Source organism: Quercus robur, chromosome 4 (genome assembly GCF_932294415.1).
Source record: "Quercus robur chromosome 4, dhQueRobu3.1, whole genome shotgun sequence".
NCBI lineage: Eukaryota > Viridiplantae > Streptophyta > Magnoliopsida > Fagales > Fagaceae > Quercus > Quercus robur.
This window is the reverse complement of record NC_065537.1, coordinates 37,560,591-37,581,937: the sequence shown is the minus strand read 5'-3', so window position 1 is coordinate 37,581,937 and position 21,347 is coordinate 37,560,591. Positions and strand designations below refer to the sequence as shown.

Genomic DNA, 21,347 nt, shown 5'->3' with positions numbered 1-21,347 from the left:
ATTTTGGAAACCACTTATGAGGGTACAAAGAAAGTTAAGGACACAAAGCTACAGATGCTGACTACCTAGTTTGAGGAGCTAATGATAAGCGAGGATGAGTCCTTTGATTCTTTTTATAGTAAGCTAAATGAAGTGGTCATCGGCAAGTTTAACTTAGGAGAGAAAATAGAGGACTCGAAAGTTGTAAGAAAAATTCTTCGTTCATAGCTGGAGAGCTTCCATGCAAAGGTGACAGCAATTGAGGAGAGCAAAGACCTTGATGAAATCAAAGTCCAAGAGCTGATCGGTTCTCTCCAAACGTATGAACTTTCATTACCGAATCAAAGAAAGAGTAAATCACTGGCTCTTAAGACAATAAATGAAAAGGTAGAAGGTCATGGTTCATCGGATGAGGATGCAGTAGAAAAGGATGTTGCATACCTTGCAAAGAATTTCCACAAATTTCTAAAGTTCAAAAACAGTGAGAAATTTGGTGATAAAGGGAAATTTATGAATTCCGGAAAGGAGAAGAAAGACTTTAAAAAGAGAGAAGGGAAGGAGTCCCAATCTACACAAGGAGTCACTTGTTTTGAGTGTAATGGACAGGGCCATTTCAAAAAGGAATGTCCTAATTATCTGAGATCAAAGGGCAAGGTGTATGCCACCACTCTTAGTGACTTAGATTCCTACACCTCTAATTCGGAGGATAGCTGTGATGAAGAAGGGAATTTCTCAGCATTCATGACTGTTGCTCATGTTGAGTCTTTGGAGGACTTGAATTTGCTTGTGGAAGAACTTGGGGAGCATAGTGATGAGGAATTTGTCGGAATTGTAGAAGAATCAGATGCTAAAGAAGATGAAGATACAGCTGGTCTTAAAGAGAACTACAATTCTCTACTTGAGAAGTCAGGAGAATATGCAAGGGTGGCCAAGGTAGCTGTGAAAAAGATGAAGAAAGCTGAAGAAGACTATAAAAGTCTTCTAGTGAGATATAAGGAGGCCAAGTGTGAAATAGAGACGCTAAATGGCGAGCTAACCGAAGCTTACACCAAGATAAAATTCCTTGAGCTTGAGGTGGTTCAAGCAAATGCCAAGGTAGAGCGAGTCTCTACAAAGAAGCTTGATGATGTTCTTTCTTCTCAAAAGACCTTCTCCGACAAAACCGGATTAGGATATACCGGAGAAAGTAGTTCAGCTGTGAACATCTCCAAAGAAGTGAAGTTTGTGAAGGCCAAAGAGCCGGTTGTAGTTGCCTCTATTGTTGAAAAGGCAAATATTGAGAAGAAGAAGATTGTAACTGACCAGCAGGTGTTGAATAAGCCCCGTAATCAATTTGTGGTCAGGTTTGAAGGCAGATCAAAATCTCTTCCATGATCGCAAAGAGGTTCTAGAACGAACCATATGTGCCATCACTGCGGACTTCATGGATACACTCGACCCAATTGTCATAAGCTGAGAGCATTGAGGAATGCTAGTGACCAAATGTCAAGAAGGCCAAGAAATGACAAGAGGACTTGGGCTGTTGAGTCATCAAGAGATCGAATTGTTGATCCCGGAATGATGGACGTGATGAAGATGATTGGTGCATTCACCAACTGCTTGGAGAGCTTCACTAGAAGGTTTGAAAGTCCTAACTCTCGTACCCAATCCTATAAGGATATCACCCCAAACACACGTGACGTGTGGGTGATGAAGGGTACTTATGCATAAGCATTACCACATGACCATGCATTAATACTTCCTATGTTGTGTGACTATTGGTTTGTTTATTGATTATGAGATTTAAAATTGTTTGTTAGTTTCATTTCTTTGTTTTTTTTTTTTTTGTTTACACTGTTGCTTCCTATCAATCTTTTCCTTCGTGTGTGTCGAAAAAATCCAAAAACCACATAAAAAGTAGAAAATCCAAAAAAATTGATCGACATTGTTGAGTTTTGTCTCAAAATATGTTTTACCTTGTACCTTTGTGCAAATGGCTTTGTGCATCTACAAGCATAGCTTGTTCCCTTTGCACTTATATCATTATGGGAGAAATTTTGAAATCTTTTGTGTCTGTTGTAAATAGATCTTCAACTTTGACATGAATGATTAGTGAATGGTTTTGTTGATCTTGAGACATGCATAGACTTGTGTCTATATATCTTTCTACACTTTATTTTATTGTTTTTGCTAAAAGAGCTCCAAAATGTAAATCTCCAAATGAAAAGAGATATTGAGCTATAAAAGCCTGTCGCGCATACTAGTATTTGACTAGGAAAAAGGGAAAGTGACCAAAAATTAAAATTGTATGATGTTCAAAAAGCCAAAGGCTAACTCATCATATGAAATATAAAAAATTTCAGGCATCGATCTCAAAATGAGATGTGTTGATTCAAATAGATCAAATGATATGTCAAACATGGAGCCAAATGAAAAGTTTCAAAGTTATTTTTACTCAAGCCTTTGTGGGAGGTCATATATGCATATTTCTATAATTGAGATGGATCACATTATGTAGTGCTAGTTGTGTATGTCTTGATTGAATTAATCATTGAAGCTTCACATTAGACTAAGGACTATCTCATCTTTGACATTCACACACAACACACATGTCTATGTTCAATGAATGTTATATTCATTCGTGTGATTGTACTTGATTAAATGTGTTTTCACATGCTCTATCTTTGTTGATCTATCACAAAAAGATTTTTGAGTGTTTTAGTTGTTTTTGGAAAGTACTTTGTTTTTTGCAAAAATGGTCCAAAAATTTCAAAAATTGTTTTGCCCTGTTCTAGCGACTCAGTCGTGAGTAGAACTAGTCGCATGCCCCAGTCGCAAGTCCATCACAGAGATTTTTCGCGACTCACTGACGACTCCTTGTCGGGTAAATGCTTCAGTTGTGAAAAAGACTTAGAATATTTTTCAAAAAATTGGATTTTCATGCTTTTCGCGGCTCAGGTTAGCGAATTGTTCGCCGGTGGAAGGTCCAGTCGCGAGGGGTACATAGAGATTTTCGCGGCTCAGTTCGCGACTCTCTCGCGAGTGGAACTTCCAGTCGTGAAAAACACTTAGAAATTTTTTTCAAAGTTTTCTTTTTAGTGTTCTGATGGCTGGTACTGGCGACTTGTCTCAGTCACGAAAATCGCGTGTTTTGCATAAAATGGGTCAGTTTTTAAACCTTTTCAGTTTTCCCTCAAACATTTTTGACTGTTCATTTTCTTCCTTTTCTGAAAAACTCTCAAACTCACCGTGTCTCTCTCAAACGAACTCGCATTTTGCTTCATTTTTCTTTCAAATCTTCAAGAAAAAGGTATGGGTTTTCTCTCTCTCTGTCACTACATATTTCATGTTTTGAGCTTTGTTTTCTTGGATTGGTGTTTCGTTACTGAGTTTTGTGATATTTGTAGTTTCAACTATGGGATGGGTTCATGTTTGATGAGTTTGGGTGTTTAGGCTTGCTTGATCTTGTTTTGGCTAGGTTGCTAAATATGTTTACTTTCATGTTTCTTTTCATTATTAGCGTTTATTATCTAATCTATGTTGTATGGTAAATCTCATTCCCATGTTTATTGGTCACATTGTCATATGATATTTTTGTGATATACTCTATTTGTGAGTATTTTTGTTTCAGTTTGGTTAAGTTCTGTTTATTGGGTTATAATGTCTTGTCTGCTTGTTGCTATAGTTTCCTGTTCTCATGAATGCTGATATTGCCTTGAGGATAATGTTTGCTCTATGTTGGTTTGATCATATCATAATCATTTAGATGTCTGATAGACATATTTTTTGGTTAAATGTGGTATTCATTGTTTCAATTCAACTGAGTAGTGGTGTTGCATTTTGTGTTTAGAATTGTGACCTAGATTGTTTGTGTTTGAGCTGTTGTGTGAATAGGTTGTTCTATTCCTCACTGCTTTGAACTTTCTCATTCTAAACCTGCCTCTGAGCTATGTCTTAATTGAGTACTTTGGTGCTATATTTTTAACAATAACGTGTTACTAATGTTCTGAGTGTCCCTCTATTGTGCTCTGTATTGTGGCCTTTTCTGCTTGTTCACAGATGGCACCTTCTCCTACAAAGAAGAAGACTCCTGCTAAGAAAGCTGACAAAAGGTTGAAAATGGACAATAACCTATTTAGGTCGGTTCAACACTTTGATAGATATAGGGACTCTTTCTTGAAGGGTACCATCATTCAGGAAAGATTTGTTGACTTAGGGGATTTGAGGGATACCTTCATTCCAAGTTGCTTTAAGGGCAGAGGATGGGATAAATTACTGAATGACCTACCTACTATCTGTGAGCCTTTAATTAGAGAATTCTATGCAAATGCTGTGATAAGGGAGGATGAGTTGAGTTGTTGGGTTAGAAGAAAGGAATTCACCATAGATGCCCATGATATTGATGAGGTGCTAGGGCTTGAAGGATTAGAGGACTCTGACTTCACCAACTATAAGGACAAGATGCTTTCTATAGAAACTGTCCAAACTCGCATTGGTGGCCAAAGAGAAGGGAGATGCCTCAACACTACCGCATTTCCAGCTGACATGAGGTGCCTAACCACCATCATGATGTTTAATCTGTATCCTGTGAGGAAGCTGACTACAATCAACAATGCCAGAGCTATCTTCCTCATGGAACTTAAGGAGAAAACCTTCATTGACATCAGCTCTCACATCTTTGACACTATTGTGGATGAGATTTGATAGAGAAGTGGAAAACAATAATCTCCAGATCGTCCAAACGGATGGTCCAGAGCCTACAGCGCGGGTTGATCCAAGAGTTTATCTAGAAGAAGGAGAAACGTCCAAGAATAATAGCACCACTCCATAAGTTTAAGTCTCCCATGGACGACAGGATCGTCCATGAGGATCGTCCATGAGGTTCGTCCATGAGAAACCGTTAAATATCCTTGGACGACTAAACCACCCTACACCAGACGGACGAGACCTCAACACTTAGACTTTCAGCAACCCTCAACTATCTCAACAAACCCTTCGAATGAGTTAACTTCCATTAGCAGTTACCATTTTATATCCGTTGAGGTAGTTAACTCTGGAGTTGTTGGTTTCCACAAATCCTGGGGAGGTTATTGGACAAATAACCGCCCCAGGCTCCCTATATAAGGAACCGGTCTGAACCCGACAGAGGTAAGATTTTCTCTCAGACAAATTTCCAAAACACTTGGAACTTCTTTCTCTACGAGTCTAACTTCTCCATCGGAGGGGGTTCGACCGGTCTTCTCCGGTCTCCTCTTTGATCGCGTTTTCTTCCTTGCAGGCCATCAACCGTTTGAACAGCCCACCGAAGCCAGGCCATTCCACCTTACTGATTTGGAACAATATCAGTTGGCGCCGTCTGTGGGAAGCGAAGGTTGTTTTGCGAATTTCTTTTCCGCGACAAAGGGTTAGGATGGTCAGGACCAGGTCGAGGGCTACTAGCCCTGGCCGTCAGGGAAGCAGAGGCAGCGTGATCGCCAATCTGTACCAGTCATGCAGATGTCATCCGTTCAGAATATGCAATCCATGGCGGCTGCAATGGCAGAATTGACTCGCCAAAACCAGGAGTTAAGGATGGAGATCACTCAGAGGAGACAGACACGAGAGGAACACGCAGGGCAGACACAAGGCCATGGTGACACACAGAATACTGAGATTGGAAGTCAGTTTAGAGGTACCACTTCACGGACAGTGCCACACTTGAAAGAGGAGATGGACCAAATGAAGAAAGTCATGGAGGAGATGAAGGAGAACATGAGGAGAACGAATCCTATAGAGGATTTGGTCCACAGGACTGACTCTCCTTTTACGGCTTCCATCAATGGTCACCCTCTACCATCAAAGTTCAAACTACCTTCCCTGGACTCGTATGATGGGACGCGTGACCCCTTTGATCACATTGCAACATTCAAGACAACAATGCACCTTCAAGGGGTCCCTGATGAAATCATGTGTCGAGCCTTCCCTACTACCCTTAAAGGCCCGACACGAGTTTGGTTCAGTAAAATCCCCCCAAGTTCCGTAAGTTCTTTCGAAGAGTTAAGCAAATTGTTTGTTAACAATTTCATCGGGGGACAGAGGCACAAGCACTCTTCGTCCAGCTTACTGACCATAGAACAAGGGGAGAACGAAAGCCTGCGGTCATTCATCACTCGCTTCAACAGAGAAGCCCTTAGTGTGGACGAGGTGGACGACAAGCTTCTACTGGCAGCCTTCCACAACGGGATTAATTCGGATTTATTTATCCACAAGCTATATGAGAAGGAGCCTCAAACCATGGCCGAGCTCGTCCATTCGGCTCAGAACTTCATGAATGCAGAAGATGCAATCATAGCTAAGAAGAGGAAAAGAGCTAAGAGGATGGAGGCGCACCCAGCTCGACACTCAGAACAAGCCCCTCGTCCAAAGAAGGGACGGACGGAAGATAGGAAGGAACGAGATAGCAGGAAGACAGGTCCCTCGGGAAGAAGCCAGAACTATACGCCCCTGAACACTCCACTTAATCAGGTGCTCATGCAAATCAAAGATGATCCTTCTTTAAAATTGCCAGAGAAGATGAAAGGGGATCCCAACAAGCGCAATAAGAACAAATATTGTCGTTTCCACAGGGACCATGGGCATGACACGGATGAATGTTATGACCTAAAACAGCAAATTGAGAACCTTATCAGACAAGGAAAGTTGAAGCACTTCGTTGGAAGGGATCGTACAGATGAAAAGCTGAAAGGCAAAATAGAGGAATCATCCCGGCCCCCACTAGGGGAGATAAGGATTATCGTTGGAGGGAACTCGATGAGGCAATCTTCCAAGTCGAAGAAGACGTATCTCAAAGCGGTACAAAACGTCTAGCTCTTTGGACGATCACCAAAGACGAGATCAATGGACGAGCCAACCATTTCCTTCACCGACGAAGATGCTGAGAGGATCCATCACCCGCATGACGATGTGATCGTCATTACACTGCTCATTGCAGATTATACAACCAGGAGAGTGTTAGTTGACAATGGAAGTTCAGCAGACATATTGTACTACCCCGCCTTCCAACAAATGAGGCTTGGACGAGATCAACTTCGTCTAGTATGCTCACCACTGATAGGGTTTGGAGGAATGAAGGTGCAGCCCGTGGGTACCATTACATTACCAGTTATGGTAGGGTCATACCCGCAACAGATAACCAAGGAAGTCAATTTCCTCGTGGTAGATTGTATCTCTTCATACAATGCCATTATTGGAAGACCCACTCTTAATAGTTGGAAGGCGATAACCTCGACCTACCATCTATCAGTCAAATTCCCTACGGAGTACGGGATAGGACAAGCACAAGGAGATCAGTTGGCAGCTAGAGAATGCTACTTAGCCATGATGGCTTTGGACGAACAGGTGTAGCCAATGAGCATCGAGGAAAGAAGAGTTATTGCAGAGCCCACGGAAGTGTTGGAAGATGTTCTTTTGCAAGAAGATGATCCTGAGAAATTTACCAGAATTGGAACATGTATGAAGGAGAAGGCAAGAGAAGACCTCATCCAGTTCCTGAGAAAAAGTATCGACGTTTTTGCATGGAGTCATGACGACATGCCGGGAATCGACCCAAGTGTGATCACTCATCGATTGAATGTATACCCCTTTTTTAAGCCTATCCGTCAGAAGAAGAGGGTATTCGCTCCTGAGAGGGACAAAGCAATCAAGGAAGAGGTTCAAAAACTGACCACGGCAAAGTTCATTAAGGAAGTCTATTACCCGGATTGGTTAGCCAATGTGGTGATGGTGAAGAAAGCTAATGGAAAGTGGAGAATGTGCGTAGACTTCATTGACTTGAACAAAGCATGTCCCAAGGATAGTTATCCTTTGCCACGCATTGATCAATTGGTGGACTCTACTGCTGGCCATTAGTTGCTGAGCTTCATGGATGCCTTCTCAGGATATAATCAGATCAAGATGGATGAAGCTGATCAGGAGAAAACTTCCTTCATTACCAGCCAAGGCTTGTTTTGCTACAAAGTGATGCCCTTCGGCTTGAAGAACGCAGGGGCAACTTATCAGAGGTTAGTGAATCACATGTTTCGTCCACAAATAGGACGGAATGTGGAGGTTTATGTCGACGACATGCTTGTGAAGAGCATAGACGAGGGAAGCCATCTAGACGACTTACAGGAAACCTTTGAAACACTTTGGCGATATAAGATGAAGTTGAACCCAAGCAAGTGTGCATTCGGAGTGTCGTCGGGAAAGTTTCTGGGGTTCATGGTCTCGCAAAGAGGAATTGAAGCAAATCCGGACAAGATCCAGGCTATATTGAACATGGAGCCACCGAAGAGTATCAAGGAAGTCCAATCCCTCACAGGACGAGTTGCCGCTTTGAACAGGTTTGTTTCGAAAGCCACAGATAAGTGTTTACCTTTCTTTAAAGTCCTCAGGAAGGCATTTGAGTGGACGGACGAATGCCAAAGGGCCTTCCAAGACCTGAAAGACTATCTCACAACTGCCCCATTATTAAGTCCATCCGTGCAAGGAGAAGAACTGTACCTATACTTAGCGGTGTCCCCACATGCCGTAAGTTCAGCTTTAATCAGAGAACAAGGGAAGATACAAAAGCCGGTGTACTACACTAGCCAGGCACTCAGAGGAGCAGAGGGAAGATATCTGCTCATGGAGAAATTGGCTTTCGCACTAATAACGGCTTCTAGGAAGTTAAGACATTACTTCCAAGTTCATATCATTAATGTCATGACGGACCATCCGCTTAAGAAGGCAATGAACCAGCTGGAAGCCGCAGGACGACTCGTTCAGTGGGCAGTTGAACTTAGTGAATTCGACATTCGGTATCAACCGAGAAATGCAATAAAGGCTCAAGCCCTGGCAGATTTCATTGCGGAGTTCACTCCATGTTACGAAGACCTGGGGGAAGGCGAGTACAACAACAAATGGGTCGTCCATGTTGATGGATCGTCTACATTATATGCTGGAGGAATAGGAGTTGGTTTGCAGTCGCCAGAAGGGGACAAATTGAAATACAAGGCCAGTCTGCAATACCAGACTACTAACAATGAAGTGGAGTATGAAGCCCTTTTAAAGGGGTTGGAACTGGCCAAATCCGTAGAAGCAGACTCAATACTTGTATTGGGAGATTCTCAATTGGTCATAGGCCAAGTCAATGGGACATGTGAAGCTAAGGAAGACAGAATGAAGAAATATCTAAGGAAGGTAGTACGCCTTGTGAAAAAATTCAAAAAAGCAGATTTTGTTCAAATCCCAAGGGAAGAGAATGTGGAGGCAGATACTCTGGCGAAGGAAGCATCTGCGAACGAGGCGTTGGATGAAATGGATGATGTACACTACATGCCAAGTATAGACCTTCCAGAATTGATGCAGATAGAGGGAGAAGGAAATTGGATGACCCCAATAGTGTCATACTTAAGGGACGGAAGGCTTCCAGAAGAGAAGGACGAAGCTAGGAAGCTCAGGGTCAAGTCAGCCAGGTATGTACTTATGGACGAGACGTTATATAAGAGAGGTTTTTCCCAGCCTCTCTTAAGATGTTTGGCTCCGGACGAGGCAAATTACATGTTGAGGGAGGTTCACGAAGGAGCATGTGGGAACCATTCGGGAGCCAGATCACTCGTTCATAAAGTCATCCGTAGCGGATTCTATTGGCCAACCATCCAAGCTGATGCTAAAGCATATGTCAAAGTATGTGATCAATGTCAACGCTTTAGCAACATTCCCAGACAGCCAGCAGAATATCTCACGCCAATGATGGCCCCTTGGCCTTTCGCATAATGGGGACTCGACATTTTGGGGCCCTTTCCGACTGGAACCCGGCAAATGAAGTTTCTGGTAGTGGGAATAGATTACTTCACAAAATGGGTGGAAGCCGAACCCTTGGCCAAAATTACGCAGCAGAATGTCAAGAACTTCGTCTGGAAGAACATTGTATTCAGATTCGGAGTACCTAGGGTGCTAGTGTCTGACAATGGACGACAGTTTGACAACACACCTTTCAGGGAATTTTGTGAACAGCTTGGAATGAAGAGCCATTACTCCTCACCCTCCCACCCACAGGCCAATGGCCAGGCAGAAGTAGCGAACCGATCCTTGCTGAAGATCATCAAGACTTGGCTCGAAGGGGCAAAGGGAATATGGCCGGATGAATTACCAGGTGTTTTATGGGCTTATAGAACAATAGCAAGAACTCCAACAGGAGAAACTCCTTTTAAACTAGCCTACGGAAGCGAGGCAGTTATACCAGCAGAAGTACACATGACGAGCCACAGGGTGAGGAAGTATCAAACTGAAGAAAACAAGGAACAGCTCCGTCTTAACCTTGACCTTATGGACGAGGTCAGGATGGATGCAGAACAGAGGACAGCAAGGTACAAAAATCTCATGGCAAGACAATATGACGCTATGGTGAAGCCTAGGCGTTTCAACATCGGGGATCTCGTCTTAAAGAGGGTTACCTTGGCAACAAGAAACCCGGCCTATGGGAAACTTGGCCCAAATTGGGAAGGACCTTATAAGGTTATCAACTGCAAAAGGCAAGGATCCTACTATTTGGAAGCTTTGGATGGGCGGAGGCTGGAACACCCTTGGAATGTTGAGCACCTCAGGAAGTACCATCAATAAGTGCTGACTCTTCACCAGTGTCCTTGGACGAGATATATGGACGAGCAGAAGTGTTTACTACTGTCAAGTGTTTTTAAGTATTTCAATAATCCCCTAGAAAGTACATTAGTGTTTTCACTTTTGTGCTATTCATGGATGAATTGGTTTGTATTTTTAATTCAATAAGGCACTAGCTAATAAGCATGTGCCATGCCTGTGGACGAATGTTTACATAAAGTTTGGATTTTCAAATATATATATATTGTTTTCAAGTATATTATTGGAATCCTTATATGTTCATTCAGATTGATCCGCAAAAAGAAAGCTAGCATGGACGAATGAAATCCTTGGATGCAAGGATATATCGTCCATAAGCCTTCCTCCAAAGGAAAGACGAAAAGGTACATCCGCCCAAAGCAAGAGACGAGATGCAACCTAAACTGAAAATTAAGCTAAGGTCCATCCGTCCAGAAATAGGACGAGATGAAACCTAACCTGAAAATGAAACCAAGGTCCATCCGTCCAGAACATAGGACGAGATAAAACCCAAGCTAAAAAAAAAAAAAAAGCAATGTTTCATCCGTCCAGAACATGGGACGAGATGAAAAGGGCATACTCGTCTAGACCCCAAGACGAGATGAATTCCCAAAAATGTTCGTCCGAGACGCGGACGAGCAAAGACTTCAAAACTAGCTTAACAATCCATTACATTGGACGAGAAATCGCTAAAAGTCTAATCATTGAGGACGACAAAATGGTCGTCCATAATTTTGGAATGATGAAAAATCTAGCCAAAAGGAATCAACTTACTTTATCTAGGTGATGTAATAAAATTCACCGCTATTTCCAAGACGAGGTGAATTGAATTCCTAGATGGATGAACCACACTGCTGATATGAAAATAAAAATTTCATACATAAAGCTGGAAACATATATATTCAAACACAATAGAAGTATTCATTTCTTGTATAAAATTCAAAGGGTGGACGACCAACGTCCAAAAACCCCTTTAGTTTTGAATATGAAAATGTATATAAAACTCGTCCATAATCCTGGACGAGATGATTGTACTTGCATGAGCTTTAAAATAAAAGAAAAAGAAAAGGCCCAAAACAACGGGCACTTCCATGAAAAGGCACATAAAAGTAAATTTTCTAAGGAAACAGATTTCACTTGGGCAAGCTCGTCTTAGGGTCGTCCTGAGTGACTTCAGTGTTAGCGTCGTCCATGATGTTGACGTCCTCGGAACTCGTCTGCAGCACGGAACTCTCTGTAGCAAGAGGAAGCTTGAAGGAGTTGAAGTTCAAGTCAGGATATGCGTCTTTGGCGTCAGCACGGAAGTCTTCATAACCAGCTGCATAATGACTGTCCAGACGATTCTTATACTCGTCAGACTTCTTAAAAGCAGCAATTGCTTCTTCACGTGCCTTCTCCAAGGACGAGGTAAGCTCTGAAACTTGCCCTTCAAGATGGACGATGTGGGTATCCTTCTCTAAGTTGTCAGCTTTGAGCTCTTCCACTTCGTTCTTCAGCTTCGTCTCGCTTCCCAGTAGACGATTAAAATCCTCGGTCAACCTAATGACCTCCCCCTTCTTGGATAAAACCTCATGGTTTAGCTCCTTAACCTTATCCTTGGCCGTCTTAGCATCTGAAGCAAGCTCTTTGGCTTGACAGGTTGCTGTATAAAACTTTGACATAGCCTGCATTTGGACGAAAAAGAGTTAGACATCATTCAAAATAAAATGCTTATACACAAGGACGAGGAAGAAACTTACCTTGAAAAGGTCATGGATGCCAGAGCGTTCAAATTCCTTCACTAACATGTTATAACATTCGTTAACTTCATGATCAGTGACGATTCCTTTGAACGTCCTCCATGCGTAACCCTCGTCCAGCACCAAATTAGGTGGACGATCAGAGGACTCAGAAGGGCAAGGCTTATGAGAAGCCTTGGGAAGAGGAGGATCAGACTGGACATGATGGATTGTTTGGACGGGCTCCACGTCCACCACAGGTTCGTCCAAGTTTACTGTTGGAGGTACGAACTTAGGAACCTTTGGAAGGGAAGTCTTACTTGACTTTTGCTTCTTGTGGCCACGACGACTGGGGAGGTCGTCCAGGTCCACATTGCTTGAGATTGGCTTAGACTTCCTCTTCCCAGCCTGGACGGAATCCACTTTGGGAGTTGGGGCAGCAACATCCTCGTCCCCGCTAGCCACTGTTTTCTCTTTGTTTTCCCTTATTGTGCTTAACCCTATGACGAGAAAAATTAATCAGAAAAATTAAAAAGAAAATCAAAAGAAAGGAGAGCTGAAATAATAGAATATAATGGACGACACTTACTTCGACGAGTGAGCTCTTCGTGACTTAAGTTTTCAGCAGTTGGGACTGGACCAAGTCCCCAAGTAGCTAGACGACTAAGGGTAACTAAGTCGTGGAAAGTCCTTCCTGGAAAGGTGCAAACCACATCTATCCGGTCCAAGAAAAACTTGTCCAAGTGTGGACGAATAACAGCTACATCACCAAAATAAAGGGTTAGACGAGTGACAGATAAGAAATTTTAAAGGACAAACAGGGTAAAATGGAAAGAAAAACATACCCTCAGGACGAAGACGACCTAGAGGGCCGGTAAAAGGTGGGAAGAGGGGAATACCCACATCAGCTGGGTCCCCAGCCCAATTTCCAGAAATAATAAAAAATTCTTTTTTCCAAAGCCGGTCAGACGAACTACGGCCCGTTATTAAACTGTAATATGAACCTCTGGACGAGAATTGGTAGAACCCAGCAGATTTTTTGATCTCTGAGGGCTTATAGCAGTAAAGGAACTCGTCCACTGTAATTGGACGGTCCCTCTCCAATGCCTCACGCCATAATACTTGCATGTCAACAATCGTCCTCCAACCATTGGGATTGAGCTGGTTAGGCCCAATACCCAACCTTTGGAAGAGGTCTCTACAGAAAGAGTTTAGGGGAAACCTAAGGCCTGCTAAAAGATAAGAAGCATATACCCCTAAGCCAGAGGAAGGGGAACAACACCATTCTCCAACCTTGGGTAGACGAGGATTAAGTTCTCTAGGGATTTGATATCTATCTACAAGAGTTTTTAACTTAGCACCGTCTAAGGTGGATGCTACTTCTGGGGCACAACTATAGATTACATCTTCTTCGTCCTCTTCCTCGTCCTGAGGAGGACTGGACGGCTGCCTGGACGAACTAGCCCCAGATCCAGAAGCCGCCCTACGTCGTTGTTCCTGAAATTCCTCTAAAGGAATGCCAGGAACCCCAGACGAGTAATGCTCGTCTGAGGAATCACTATAGGACGAACTATCTACACTACCCTCACTCTCAGAGCCGTCCTGATAGTCATGTATCTCTCTCTCAAAACTAGAAGATGAAGACATGTTTGAAATGTAGAGGACTTAAAATGAGAGCCTAAAAGAAAAGAGGAAATACCTGATGAAACTAGGACGAGAGCTAGACGAGAATCTTGGACGAGTTGGCAGAAGAGAGAATGAGGAAAAAAGTGAGGGGCATGAAAGAGAATGCGCTATTTATAGGCCCCAGCAACAGGGTCAACGAAACGACACTCGCCACTCAGAAGTTGACACGTGGCGATCCCTTTGGGAAACGAGATCGACACAACTAGCCAACCAACAGTTTCGCAACACGTGGCGTACGAAAAAGCGAAATTTTGTTAAAATCACGACAATGTCCTGGACGACCCTTTGAACAAAGGGGCAACTGATAGAGAAGTGGAAAACAATAATCTCCAGATCGTCCAAACGGATCGTCCAGAGCCTACAGCGCGGGTTGATCCAAGAGTTTATCCAGAAGAAGGAGAAACGTCCAAGAATAATAGCACCACTCCATAAGTTTAAGTCTCCCATGGACGACAGGATCGTCCATGAGTATCGTCCATGAGGTTCGTCCACGAGAAATCGTTAAATATCCTTGGACGACTAAACCACCCTACACCAGACGGACAAGACCTCAACACTTAGACTTTCAGCAACCCTCAACTATCTCAACAAACCCTTCGAATGAGTTAACTTCCATTAGCAGTTACCATTTTATATCCGTTGAGGTAGTTAACTCCGGAGTTGTTGGTTTCCACAAATCCTGGGGAGGTTATTGGACAAATAACCGCCCCAGGCTCCCTATATAAGGGACCGGTCTGAACCCGACAGAGGTAAGATTTTCTCTCAGACAAATTTCCAAAACACTTGGAACTTCTTTCTCTACGAGTCTAACTTCTCCATCGGAGGGGGTTCGACCGGTCTTCTCCGGTCTCCTCTTTGATCGCGTTTTCTTCCTTGCAGGCCATCAACCGTTTGAACAGCCCACCGAAGCCAGGCCATTCCACCTTACTGATTCGGAACAATATCAAGATTAAAACCACATCTAGGCCTAAGCTGATCTTTCCTAGCCTTCTTATGAGACTTTTCAAAGCAAAAGGTGTTAAAATCCCTCAAGATATCAGCCCTATGCCTACACCTTCAGCTATCAACAAGCTAACCATCATCAGGATTCAAGTTCGTCTTCCAGGTGATGAAGAGTTAGGTGATCAAGATGAAGGTGACCAAATGGAGACTGAGACAGTGTCTGTAGGACAAGCTTCAACACCCAAAAGCCGAGGCAAGATGAGCAGAGCTTCAACCTCATCAGAGGTACCTCCTGATGCATTCCAGATTATTCTGGAGAGGATTGATGGACTCAGATAGGTCCAGAATGAGCATACTGATAGGATGGCAGCTCTTCAGGATCAGCTCAACATACTTTCAGCCAAGTTTGATAGTTTCAGCACCCAGCAATGACCTTTTGGCCATTCCGGTAAAAAAGGGGGAGAACTTTTGAGGGACAGCTCTTGAGGGGAGTGTTAGTTTAAGGGGGAGCTGTTTATGCTTTGGTTTTACTTTATTTTTATTATAGTTTATGGGTTTGATGTGTCTAAACACTTAGTTTATTGTTTTGGTTTTAAACTCATGGATCTGTTTGACAACCCTTATGTTACTTTGGTTTGTTAGTATTTAAAGTTGTTATTCAGTATGTTTATGGTAGTTTGTGCCCATGTTGCTTTTGTAAGCTTTTAGGGTTTGTTTCCATGCTTTTGTAGACTTTTATGGTTTGTACCATGGTATGCAGCCTTTATGTTCTATTGCCATAATACTTCTAGCTAAATGTTATGCATTTTCTTTAAGTATTCTCACTCTTGTGCCCTAGTAGAATTTTGTTCCTAGATGCATATACTTTAAGTATTGTGCATTGGTTGAGTGTTGGGCATGCAAGTGATTTGCATTGAGCTTATTAATTTGTATATCCAGATGTTCATTCCAAGTGTGAATGAGCATTGTGGTCACTATTTTATAGTGATTGTCTGTTTGGTCAAGCCATGGTTTATTTCTCATTCTATTTTGCTTGATTGCATTGTGCTTGCCTCATATGCCTTACAAGTTTTCTGCATACAATGATCAAATTGTGTTGTTGTGTTTCAGGAGTTACTTGTTCATATGATTCAAGAGCTTATCAAATTCTAGAGTTAGGTGTGAATGAGTTTTGTTCAACTGTTCCATACTCACATATTAAGTTTAGAGTTTGTTTTAGGGTTTTGTCACGGAATAGCCAAAAGGGGAGATTGTAAAGTTGAATTTTATCAACCGTCTTGTTGGCTTTATTCCGTGCCAAATTTGCTTGTATTTAGCAATTAGTAACCCTGTATTTTGTTAAATTGAATTATTAAAATATATTTTTATTAATTAATATATTTCATTTTATTAATTTCTAGTGTTAAATTATATTTTATTAATTTGAAGTATTATATTCACTCTTATTAATTATTATATTATACTCAATTAATTTGTAGTATTAAAATATATCATGCAAATGAAACAACAAAGTCATTTTAATTAGTAATTAGCATATTCCATCCAAAAAATAAAAATTTTGTTAATAAGCATAAATTGATTTTTAAATATATGGTAATTACCATAATACAGCCAAAAATAAAATGTTGGTCATTAATTAGCATGTTTTAGTAAATATAGGCACAAACAAAGTCTTTTTTTTTTTTTTTTAAAAAAATTTTATAAATAGGGTTAATATGCAATGTTATTAAAATATAAAGCAAAAAGTATGAATTGCATAAGACCCACATGATCCACATTAACCAAAGACAGTAAGAAAACCGGGATCTCCTGCACCTGATCTAGGCACTAATTCGAGAGAGAACATAATTAATTATAACTAGTTGCTAATCCGTGTTATGCACAAAAGAGTCGAATAAAAGTTGTAAATTTTTACTTATAAAAATTACAACTTAAGAGAGAGAAAAAAAAAATACGAAGACCAATAGTGATAACTCCAACACCAATAATGTTATATAGTCTCAACCTTCAGATGAATAAAATGACTTTATTAGAGAGTGAAGACAAATAAATGTACCGAATTTTAAGTAAAGGTTGCTTTAGTCATTTGGCTTAAATAGTAGAATTATATATATATATATATATATATATATATATGGGGGGGCCAGCCAATCAACAGGCCCATTAAGGTCAGGATCGTTGGGCCTGTGGCCCATCCGAGGATGCATATCCGTCCGAGGAGGCCAAGTCAGGTCATAAGGGTAATTACCGAGGGAGGGTGGTAGTCAATATCACGAAAGTAGAGTTCCGTGTTCGTCCGAGGACGCCATACTCCTCGGCAGTGTGCGTCCGAGGACGATCAAGACGCGGTCTTGTTACAACCGGACCACGGAATTACGTCACCACTGAAGATGGGATAACAGACCAAGGGTAAGAAAGAAAAGGCAAACAAATATCTATAAACTATAGCTGCCTCCGCATTAATTATCTCTCAACCAACTCTCTGGCCGCATTAATCTGGAGGTGATACCTGAACAGTAAGGAGGCAGCCTTACAGCTGCCCATAGGAAGTTCTAGGAGGTGCTAGATGGGATAGAAAGAAATCCCCCGAACCCAACCTACACGTGTGTGGTGAGGATGGAACACAGAGGGTGGTATATAAACTGAAAGAAGAACATGCAAAAGGGAGATTAGAACATAAGAGAAAGAAAGCTAGCATAGACTGAGGAAGAAGAACGAAAAAAGAAAAAGAACTGTATTGATTACCAAAACAAAACGATCGTTGTGCCAGCTCTGAGCCTTCAATATACGTGAGGGCGAATCTTTTCATTCCAAAAAAGTTAATCTAGTTCTTAACACCCACGCTCTACAAATTATATTGTTTGGGCCTATTTACGTGCGAACCCAGCATCATTTTGGGTCGCTACAAATCGTGTCCTTACAATTGGCGCCGTTTGTGGGAAGAGCTTGTATTAACTTTAAAGACTTCCGGTGCAACGTTTCTGATGGAAGAGGCGGGTCCATACCACTACGCGACGGGACCGCATCAGGAGGATGCCAACCCGCACCAGGCAGAGTCAAGGGGCTCCCAGCATGGTGATCCCCGTAGGAGTCCCGAACGGAGAGAGGGCCATGAGGGGAGTGTACGTACAACTCATACTACTAGGAGCCACTCTCGTGGGAAGAGTCACGTCTCCCATGCAAACCATGATGGGAATCTGCAATGTGAGATTGCCGATTTGAAGAGAGAGTTGCGCCATGCCTGGTGGGAGCGCTCCCTACCTTGCTCCGAACCATCATCTGAGGAGTCGGATGGGGCTAGTTATAGGCGAAGATCGAGAACTCCGCCAAGCGAGACTTTCTCCTATGAGGAGGAGCATCGCCATCGACGTAAGCGTAGAGGTTCACCTAACAGGGGTTTGGGTAACGATGCCGTGAACAAATCCTTGAGTCAAATTTCCAAGTCGCCTTTTACGAGAAACATTGATGATGCGATTCATCCTCGGTGATTCCATCAGCCTACGTTTGCTTTGTATGATGGCCAGTCTGACTCGGTAGAACATGTAAGCTATTTCAGCCAGAAGATGGCTATCTACTCCAGGGACGAGGCTTTGATGTGCAAAGTTTTTCCATCGAGTTTGGGTCCGACGGCGATGAGGTGGTTCAACGGCTTAAGAGCCAATTCTGTTGGGTCTTTCAAAACACTGACTCAAGCTTTTGGTGCTCACTTTATCACATGCAGCAGGACTCCTCGGCCCTTGGGATCTTTGCTGGCTCTGTCTATGCGAGAGGGCGAGACTCTCAAGAATTACTCAGATAGGTACTGGGAAATGTTTAATGAAATAGAGGGAAAGAACGATGCTGTGGCCATAACCATTTTCAAAGCTGGCCTCCCAACTGATCACGATTTAAGGAAATCCCTGACGGGTAAATCTGTCACCAGTATGCACCAATTGATGGACAGGATAGATAAGTACAGAAGGGTAGAGGAAGATCAACTTCAGGGAAAAGAAAAGGCCAAAGTGATCCCTCAGGAGAGGAGGGATTTCAGGTCGGACCGTTATAATAGCAGCCGACCCCGGAGGGATTTTGTTGGGCAGTCGGGTTCAGTGGACACGATGGATAATTGCAGGAATTTATGGGATCACTTGGAACAGTTGGTCCGTGAAGGGAAATTAAAACAACTCTTGCATCACTCCAGTGGAAGGGCGAGCCAAGCAGGTTCAGAGGTGCGTGGGGACGCTTCATCAAGACTCCCTCTGGGTACGATTAACGTCATCTTTGCTGCCCCGGGAAGGACTGGGTCTTACCCCTCCAAGATATTGTCGGTGTGCCGATCCTCGGCCGAGGATCATTCCCAAGCATTGAAGAGAGCCAGGGTGTGTGTCCCCCTGATTTTGGGCTTTTCAGATGAGGACATGGTTGGGACCATACAGCCCCATGAAGATGCTTTGGTGGTAACGTTGAGAATTGGCGGGTACGATGTCAGAAGGGTGATGGTTGATTAGGGTAGCGCTGTGGATGTAATGTATCCCGACTTGTACAAGGGGCTAGGCTTGAAACCAGAGGACTTAACAACCTACAACTCTCCTCTAGTAAGTTTTGAGGGAAGGTTGGTCGCTCCCAAAGGACTGATCAGGTTGCCTGTGCAAGCAGGTACAGATGTGGTGGAGGTGGACTTTATCGTCGTAGATGTTTTTTCTCCGTACACGGCTATTATGGGCAGACCTGGCTTCACACCCTTAAAGCGGTCTCGTCTACTCTGCATCAGAAGGTGAAGTACCCATTTGGAGACCAAGTGTTGGAAATAGTAGGGAGTCAGGCGGCTGCACGGCAATGCCTAGTAGCGGTTATACAACATCGGCCAGAGGCAGAAACCTCGGCTACGGCCGACAATGAGTTATAGCAATTAAAGCCCCCAGTATTAGGCTTGGACGTACCAGCCGATGGGGTAGAGTGCGAAGATCTAGAGAAGGTAGTTGTTGCTGGCGATCCAGAAAAATTCTTCCAGGTTGGGGCTAAATTGCCTTTGCAAGAGAAAGCGAGGTTGCTGGAATTCCTCCGAGCCAATGTGGACGTTTTCGCATGGAACCCGTATGAAGCCCCAGGGTGGACCCGAATTTCATTTGTCATCGACTCAACGTGAACCCCACCGTTATGCCCAAGAGGCAACCTCCTCGGCGACCATCGAAGGAACACGCCGAGGCGGTTAGAAGCGAAGTTGCCAAGCTCAAACAGGCTGGGGCTATCAAGGAGGTTTTTTATTCTCAGTGGTTGGCCAATACGGTGGTAGTAAAAAAGAAGACTGGAAAATGGCGGGTGTACGTGGACTTCACGGATCTCAATAAGGCTTGCCCCAAGGATCCATTTCCCATGCCGAAGATCGACCAGTTGGTGGATGGGACCGTGGGTCACCCTAGGATGAGTTTCTTGGATGCCTTCCAAGGGTATCACCAAATACCACTGGCCGTCGACGATCAGGAAAAGACTGCTTTTGTGACCCCGATTGGGAACTACCATTACAAGGTGATGCCCTTCGGCTTGAAAAACGCTGGATCTAGCTACCAACGCATGATGACGAAAATGTTTGAACCGCAACTGGGTAGAAGCATTGAAGTTTATATCGATGATATGGTTGTGAAAAGTAAAGTGGTGGCTGAACACGTGAAGGACCTCACGAGTATCTTTGGGATACTGAGAAAACATAAGTTACGCTTGAATGCTTCAAAGTGCTCCTTTGGTGTAGGCTCCGAGAAGTTCTTGGGGTACATGGTGACCCATAGAGGAATTGAGGTGAACCCAGACCAAATTAGGGCCATTAACAATTTGCAAGCACCTCAGAATCCAAAAGAAGTGCAGAAACTGACTGGGATGACTGCTGCGTTGAATCGGTTCATCTCTAGGTCGGCTGAAAGGTGTCGTCCTTTTTTCCTCCTATTACATAAGTGGCAAGGATTTGAATGGACCGCGGAGTGTGCTGAAGCGTTCCAGCAGTTGAAAGAATACCTGTCCAAGCCACTTATCATGTCTAGCCCTAAGGTGGATGAGGTGTTGTTTGCTTATCTGGCGGTAACCCCTCATGCAGTTAGTTTCGTCTTGATACGAGAAGACAATGGTGTCCAAAGGCCAGTCTATTATGTAAGTAAATCCCTCCATGAGGCCGAGGTGAGATATTTGTCATTAGAAAAGGCCATATTGGCAGTGGTCCATGCAACACGCAAACTTCCGCACTACTTTCAGGCCCATACCGTGGTTATCTTGACCCAACTGCCTCTTAAGTCCATACTCAGAAGTGCTAACTACACCCGAAGAATTGCTAAGTGGGGCACGATTCTGGGTGCTTTTGATATTAAATACATGCCTCGCACCTCTGTGAAAGGTCAAGTCCTTGCCGATCTGATGGCTGAGTTCGCCGAATGCCCAGAAGAA

General features: G+C 43.1%; 1 protein-coding gene across 1 annotated transcript; it reads left to right on the top strand.

Annotated features, from left to right (window-relative positions):
- The first annotated feature begins 18,502 nt into the window (after nucleotides 1–18,502).
- LOC126721817 (uncharacterized) lies at nucleotides 18,503–19,426 on the top strand. Its single transcript, XM_050424885.1, has one exon. The coding sequence runs from the start codon at nucleotides 18,503–18,505 to the stop codon at nucleotides 19,424–19,426; it is 924 nt and encodes a 307-aa protein (XP_050280842.1).
- The last annotated feature ends 1,921 nt before the right edge of the window (nucleotides 19,427–21,347 follow it).

Coding starts and splice junctions, on each gene's coding strand:
- LOC126721817 (XM_050424885.1), top strand. CDS start 18,503: ATGGCTATCTACTCCAGGGACGAGGCTTTGATGTGCAAAGTTTTTCCA.